Raw genomic sequence first — 8,451 nt, forward strand, 5'->3', positions numbered from 1 at the left:
GTAGAAATCTCTTCAAAAACGTAAAGAACAATACAATAGGCAAACAGTGGAACCTGGTTAAATGAATGTTAGATGCGCCTCAAGCCAGATGGATTCAGGGCCTGAACCAAAGCGAAGCAAGGTGTGTCACGCCCACGACTTCATTAGGCGTTGCTGTAAGACTCGAGGCTTGTGGCGTGCTAGCTACTGAACGCTCTTTTGTTCTTTTCCTTCGTTCAGCAAGGGCTACACAGATGTAGTGAAAATCCCAGAAGGGGCAACTCACATCAAAGTTCGGCAGTTCAAGACTAAGGACCAGAGCAGGTTCACTGCCTACCTAGCCCTCAAAAAGAAAAACGGTGAGTACCTTGTCAATGGAAAATATATGATCTCCACTTCAGAAACAATCATTGACATCAACGGGACTGTCATGAACTACAGCGGCTGGAGTCACAAAGATGATTTCTTGCACGCAATGGGACACTCTGCCACAAAAGAGATTCTTATTGTGCAGATACTTGCAACTGATCCAACTCAGCCAGTGGATGTCCGCTATAGTTTCTTTGTGCCAAAGAAGCAAGGGCAAATGACTAATTCTGTCACCAGCAGTGGCAGCAGCAGCAGCAAAGTAACTCCACAGCTCATGCAACCACGCTGGGTTACAGGGCCGTGGCTTTCTTGTTCTCGAACGTGCGACACGGGATGGCACACCAGGACTGTCCAGTGCAAAGACGGGCATGGAAAATTAGCTAAGGGATGTCTTCTCTCTCAGAGACCATCAGCATTTAAACAGTGCTTGTTGAAAAAGTGTTAACCTGTGGTTCTGATCTTCTTTAAAAGAGGTTTGATTAAGCCATTGTTGACATACTGGTATTAGGTCTGCCCAGACAGAGAGAAGCAAAGGCTTCAATGTACTTACATACAGTCTCAAATTATGGGCAGAATCTGCCTATTTGGACCAAATGAAGATGTGCACTGCTTTGAATAATAGTAGGGTGATCTAAATATGTCAAAAAAAAAAAAAAAAAGAAGCATTAAAGTTGTTATAAGCCCTCTGTGTCTGCAAAAATATAAAATAAAATAATGCAAAAGAAGAAAAACTAGTGAATGGAGGATCCTGGATTATTTGAAGGTTACAGAATCATCTCCCCTTTTTCACCTACCTCTAATACAGTATGTCCTTAGAAAATGTCACATGTACCCATGATACCACAGTAGCTTATTTTATACTGTTTTGTAAATATCTTTCATTTGGTATGTCACTTTATATCACTTGGTTCTATTAAAAAAATCAAAAGACAAACTACATAAGCAAAGTGATTGACCAAAGTATATCTGCAGCCCTTGTGGACTTGTTCCATTCTTCAGAAAGGGCTGCAGATGTTTTACTGGAAAATGAAGAGCTTGCTGCTGGTTTTAAAAAATAATACCTTTTGGTTTTGACAAAAGGAAACACATTTTCATGCTAGGAAATTCCTGACAGCAGATCATTATTCTGTGATGAATACTGTGTTTCCACCAATAAGTTCTCAGAAGGAGCACTGCAGCAGCTTGCTGACCAGGGATTCCCACATGTACATTGCTCAAGTACCAGCACCATCAGCGACTCCTCACCATTTATGTCAGGCACACACAGAAGGAGGATTTGGCTTCTGGGAGGAATTTGTGTACACTTTGCTTGTGAACCTTCCACTAGTTCCAGCTGTGTCACAGCTTGGGATCCTTGTCAATGAGCAAGAGCTGCTAGCTGCTTCTTTCCATAAAATAAAGGCATACTGTATTTTGTAGAAACTAGTTAGAGAACCAAAAATTACAGGTAAGATAATCAAGTGTCTTCTAACTCAGATATTCTGAGGCTGTGTTCAACTGCTTTCTCTGTTGTTTTCTCTATGGCTTCCACCTTGAATCTAACAATGTGTAATGTACCTACATCTTCTGAAGAGGCTATAAAGGTCAAAAAAACACAGCAAGCAGTTAATATTTTATCACTGTTTTGTCCATCATGTCTAACTCTGGTATTCATCTTACCAGCAAAAGTTTGTATCTATTTGTCTTTTTTGATTGTTTTGTGTGTGTTTGGGGTTTTTTTTAAAGCTATAAAAGGCATTCATGTTTTGTATATCTACCATATTTGGGAGGAAGAGGGGTCACTAGGAAGTCGAACCACATCAGGATGTGGAGGACTTGCCCAATATCAATAAGACTGTTTCCACAGTACAGGCAGTAGCTCATAATAGTTTTCATTGGCAGCAACTTCTAAATCCCAGTATGGTTTGGTAGAAGTTCTGTGACCAAGGATGGGCATTTCACCGTATGCAGGTAACAGCTGGAGGCCTGATAGCAACCCTGATAAAATTGCTTCCTTTTATATCAGCAGGCTTTGAATTAAGCCCTAGGATAACAGGTACCAAAAGAAATGGTTATAATACACTAATGAAAATAGTATCCCATCTGTCTTTTATTATTTCATTCATCCACACACGAGAGAGGAGACTGCAGGAGGATTTTCAGACAAGCCTCACAGCTGTAAGTCAGTGGTACTCAAGCTCTGAAATACCCCAGGCTGTTCTGAAAATCCCAGTCATGGAATCAGTAGAGAAAACTTGTTGGCATGTGTAGCAAGGGCAGGTCTTGCTCCAGGCTGACACAAACATGTTTTTGCAACTGTGGCATGTTTGTATGAACTCTTAGAAAGCATGTGATGATTTCGAAACAGCACAGCATTGCTGTATCTACAAGTATGAAACCTGGGGAAGTATCTATTTTTGTACCCTGTTCTAAATAAACAGTAATGGGGGCAGGGCCGCCTCCTCTGGCAAAATGAATTACCGATGAATGTTACTAGTCATCATCAGTTTTCAAAAATGGTGTGGCCTTCCTTTTAGGAGTAGTCCTATGCAAAACTGTGGATCTTTAGGAAAATTCCCCACTTAATCTCTGATCCCACGCTAAGAACTGAGATCAAGGCTCTGAATATTTGCAGAGTCTGGAAAGTTAAGATTTATGCCTTCTCTACCTATTAACATAAGAACACTTTGAAGTGTCTTATTTTCCTTTCAAGTAATCTAATTTTTACTCTTATGTATGTATTACAGATGTTCTAGAACCTCTCAAAACATTTCATAACAAGTAGAAACCATCATGAGAGGAAAATTAAGGAGACTTAATGTGTCTCAGCATAGACTTACATTTGTCTCGGCATACAGCTGCTGCGTTAAGCGGCATTTGCTTTTCCTGTGTTTTATTATAATAGAGGGAGAATATGCAAGTATTTGTCTTTGCATCATAGTAATAATTTATTATATATTCAACAGGATGGTTAAAGCTTTTGGATGCTATTCAGGCTCCAGAAGAGTAATATCGTACGCGGGTATAAATTTAAAGCTTCCAGCTTCCTTAGATCAAGAGTATCTTTTTTATAGGAAGAGTTTATTTATGACAAATAAATGAGATCAAACCACTATAGTGACTTTTCTCTTTTCACCAGCATAGTAATGAAGCAAATTAACATGAGCAAAAAGTATTTGCCTTTATGTGGTGAGAGGGCAAAGGGGATAGACCGAGGAAGCAACCCTAGAAGTGTAAGTTAAACTAGGTCAGCCTGCTCTAGTTAACACTTGCTTTTTAACTGTTCTTTCTAATCAGTTTCCAATTCCAGCCTTTGCTTTTGTCAGTCATAGCTGTCTCATGTAACTGATGAACGAAAAATTGGTGCAGGGTATGTGGCTTTGTCCTTTCAACTTCTGTTCTCAACTGAATTCCTTGTCACTCACACTGTTACGTCATTGTTTACATTACTACCAAGTGTTGCCAAACAGAATTCATAAAACGCGTGTAGGGGATAGAAACATGGAGTATTACTCTTTGCGTAGAAAGAAACTATCCTCAGTGTTAAATTCACTGCTGACTTTTTGGGGCACATCTCCAGTGCCATTAGGTAGAGTTGGACCCCTAAGCATTGGTGGTTTTTAGAGCACCTGTTTTTCAAATAAGACGTTCTCGTTAGGAAAAAGCCTACATCATCTTTGGTTTGACTGTATACAGGAAATTAAATTAGCTGCCCTCCTGTGGAAACAGTTTTATCACAAGGGGGAGAGGGAATAATCTTGTGGATTAATCACAACTGTAAAAAAATAAAAAGCAACACAGCACTGAAAAAAAATAAAATAATTTATTGTTTTTACAACTGGTATGTGAACAGATGTAATGAATTTATTTATTCTTATTTAACAAAAATACCAATTGTGCAAATTCTATATTTAAAATGTTTTGCTGTCGTCTCTGTCTTTCTCTTTCTTGCTCTTTTAATTTATGCTTCAGATTTGTGTTGAAAGTACGCCTTGTGAGTTTACATAATGTATGGCACTGGTTATTTTTTGTATGTTTTTATTTAGAAAGCTTTCTGCATGAAACAGGAGTATATGTGTATACATGTGTGCACACTGTATAGATTTATATTCTTTTTCTGCTACCATCTTTTTCTTACAGAAGTTATAGATTTTTGATTTTGTGACACCTCATGCTCAGAGCTCCTTGTTACACTTCACTTTGAAAATCTCTCAACCAGCAAGTCATAAAGGTCTGTGGACCAAAATAATAACCCCATACCAGCTCCTAAAAAAGCCAGGCTACAGGCTTGCCTTGCATAGGCACATGCAATTCATGCTGCATGCCTCAATGATTTACCACCAAAGCTGGCAGGAGTCTTACCCTTTACTTCAGTGGGAGCAAGTTCAGGCTTTTAATAAATGGGCATCCTCTGCATGTGAATGAAGTTTCTCTGAGTTGTCAGGACAGCACGTGAGTCTTCTCTTATGCAGCTTCTTACGTTTAAGTGAAAACAGCATAGAGAAACTCATGTGCCTCTTTAAAAATGTATCTGAAACAATGTATGATTTGGTTTATGAAGACTGGACCATTAAGAAAGCTGCTTTTTCAGTCTTTCCACCATTTATATGCATTTATAGATAAGTATATATGGCTATAAAAAATCAAAAGCCCTATTTGGAAGGCTTTGCAATGTTTGACTTCATTGTATTCTACCTCTTTGCACCACATCGAGCAAAGGTAGATGCAAAAAAGCCTGTAAAGCGTTCCCAGTGTTTCCTTGAACATAACAATATCTGTTCGCTTCCACTTTCCATCCAGTCCAACTGCTGCTGAACTCAAGGGAACTTGTATTGTGTCCAGTGTAAGGAAAAAACTGCAATATAGACAAACCTACAGCTTTCCTACAGTCGATTATTTAGCAATACAAATTACTTCTGTAGCAACTTCACAGTAAGGGCAGTAATACAGGCCACAGATAATCTATTTCAAACCGGTGAAAGTTACCTTGCTTGTCAGTGCCCACATTCACACAAGTTAAATTCCAGGTTAGCCTCTCTGCCCAGTGGCTGCTGCAGTCCAGCACTACTGGAGACCCAGAGCAGCCACAAGGCTTTAGATGGATTTGTGACGGCCAGCGGGTGACACTTCCTCACTTAAGACCCACTCCAAAATGCCAGGGAATGACTATAAGCCGTGACTTTGAAGATTGGTAGGGCAGGTTTTAAATAGGACTCGTAAGGATGAACATTAATAATTGTGGGGTTTCAGCAATATGTTTAGGTGAGTGTTTCTCCTTGTGCTAATGAATGCCATGCTGTTCCTTGACACTGAGGAAGATGGAGCCTATGCCAAGAGCCAAAATTCAATTTTCTGAGCAAGGACTGTGATTTTTTTAAAGAAAGTTGCTTGTTTGGAGGGGTGTGTTCCTTCTTTTAATTGAGTGATTAGTTTTTATAGAGTTGCCAGAGTGCATTATTGCATTCATACTTGTCATTTGTAACATTTTCAAGAGTTTTTTTTGCTGTGGGTACACTGATAGTAGCTTGTATCAGTTCAACATTCTTGCATCAAATAACGTTGCAAATGCAGGTGTGTCTGGTTTATCATGTGGACTGGTAATGACTCTTAACGCAAGAGAAATTACTAGGTCCTCAGCTGGCACCACAACATGTAGCTCTGGGGTTTAGAAGATGTTATTACAAGTCCAAGTTTTCAGTGATAACATACAAAATTTGAAATGCCCCAAACATACTCTTAGTCTTCCAGGTGAGTGGGTATAAGCACTTCTCTCCAGGCACACTGTACCAAACACCGTGATAATGTTCCGCTGCTCTTCACACTGCAGAGTTGCAGTTCGAAAACAAAACTCACAATGTCATTTGCCCTGCAAGTTGTCTGTAGAGGCTCAGAGTCGCTATAAGGACACTAAGATAATTTCCACATACATCAGCCTCGCACAGTCAGTGTTGTAACACATACATGGGCACATGTAGAACTTAACTATGGCTAAATGAAAATGTGTATTTTTTGTGTGTGCATGTGTATACTTGTTAATATATAAACACATACATGTACATACATACACAAACAGGTATTTGGGTCTTCATTACTCCCACTCACAGGGCAAAATATTTACACCGGGTTTAGTTACACCTGTGTGAAATTAGAGTAACTTCATTACATCTTTTGGCTTTGCAGGAGCTGCTTCAGACTTAGACCACTTTAAGTGACAGCATAATTTGTCTTTTAATTTTTAGGAACTGGTTTACACAATTTATCATATGAACTGTGAAATTTTCAGATAGTTTATCATATGAAACATACTGACGGTCAAGAATATATGCATATATGCACTGTTAAAATCCCATCAGATACAGGAAATAATATACTGAATTCAAGTAAATTGCAGAAAGTGTATACTCCTGTATAGCAGCAAATCCATTTAATTTCAGTTGCCAGGTCATCGGCCTAACATCAGATAAGATAAAACAAGAGAGGTATTGTAGGGAAGACTAAAAGGAAAGCACAATGTTTGGTTTTGCTTAGTTTATTTCATGTGCCTCTTTATACATGCTATTGGTGTCAGCATATTCTGGGAAGTGTCACTTTGTGCATTACAGATAACTTGGCTGAAATACCAGTACCCTTTGAAAACACAAGATGTGTCACAAAACTTTTTTTCATCCCAGTATGTGTCTAATCAAAGAGACTTAACATTTTTAGAGCACTACTATGTCAGCCAGTTTACATCATAAATAATATGTTATGCAAAATATAAATTCATTTAAACTGAATTGTACAAGGTCTACACTGTACTGTGACACATTGAAGGCCAATATTTTGTTTTGTAAACTATTACTTATGTATAATTTACCAGTTGTAATCTTAAAACATCTGATTCTGTGATTTCAGTGAAAGTAATAAATATAAACTGTATCATAGGTCCAACATTTGTGTTCTATGTGGTATGTTTGTGTGCTACCGTGTGCCATTTACGCCCCACTAGAGACAGACAAGCATAAAGAGATTGAGCTGATCCCTGCATTAAAACATAAATATTCTTTCTATATGTAAACACTGTACTTCAGTTGTGGTGGAGTGGAGTTCTGTCAAAGTGGATTTGTAAGTCATGAAGCTGAACAGGGAAGCGTAGGAAGTGGCATTCGGTGCCCTTCCAGAGCCTTGGACAAAGTTCCTGTTTGCTGCAGTTCAGAAAGACTGTACGTACTGAGATCTGAGCCTCCCCAAAGTCCCCATGAAATCCAGGGGATCTGTCCAAAAGCAACATCCTGCAGAATTAGTGGATTAGATATTCAGAATGAGATTCATAATTAGCCATATAAACTAATCTAAGAGGAGGAAAAGCCTGCCAGAACAGGTAATGGCCGTGTATGATACGTGCAGAAGTGGTGGCATAGCATACGTGTCGCAGGAAAGATAAGAGCAGTAATTAGGGGATTGGGCTGGTGAGACAGTTGAAGTGGAGCTCTTAAGATGGGTTATTACCAAGACTTATATTTCTAATAGAACCGTATTATTATGCATTACAATTCAATTTTCATGCTGATTTCTTGCTTATCCTTTCTCATTCCACATCACTAAGCTGGAGTTTTTCTTGTTCCTGGAAATGATGCTTTCTTTCCAAAAGTGAAAGCAAAGTCATCCTGTCTAAATCTTACCCCATGTGCATGTCTAATCTATTGATTGCTGGCCTTTTAATTAATTTTGGATTTTGCCTTTTATTAATGTGGAGGTTTTGCTTTACTTTCTTTTACAAATTGTAAATTAAATTGATTCTTATTTACAGAAACAGTTTACATATGCCTCGGAATAGCTTTTCTTCCTAGGCTGTTCAAAGGCAGTGAAGCTTTACAGAGCTGCAAATACCTATAGAGTGTCCCAATGTCTTCAGAAAAAATTGTCCTTATTAGACAAATTTTTCTATTAGACTATATATAAATCTGCTGGAACCACATTACAAGAGAACTGTCCTGCTAGTGCTTGTACAGGGTATATCTATATGTATGCACATTACATACTTGTATTACTACTACTGCTACATAGTCTATATAAAGATGTTTCAGAAGATCTTGCTTATACATTTACAGTTGTTGGTTATGAGACTGGTTGCTGCCCATCAGA

The 8,451-nt window shown here is 38.6% G+C and overlaps 1 protein-coding gene across 1 annotated transcript in view; it reads left to right on the forward strand.

Moving 5' to 3' along the window:
• ADAMTS5 (ADAM metallopeptidase with thrombospondin type 1 motif 5) overlaps window positions 1–7,257 on the forward strand; it is a 46,867-nt gene extending 39,610 nt beyond the window's left edge. Inside the window, 1 exon segment of the mRNA XM_040582847.1 lies at window positions 220–7,257. Within this exon segment, the coding sequence (XP_040438781.1) occupies window positions 220–793 (574 nt within the window). The 3' untranslated portion in view covers window positions 794–7,257.
• The last annotated feature ends 1,194 nt before the right edge of the window (window positions 7,258–8,451 follow it).

This window comes from Falco naumanni, chromosome 2, assembly GCF_017639655.2.
Source record: "Falco naumanni isolate bFalNau1 chromosome 2, bFalNau1.pat, whole genome shotgun sequence".
NCBI lineage: Eukaryota > Metazoa > Chordata > Aves > Falconiformes > Falconidae > Falco > Falco naumanni.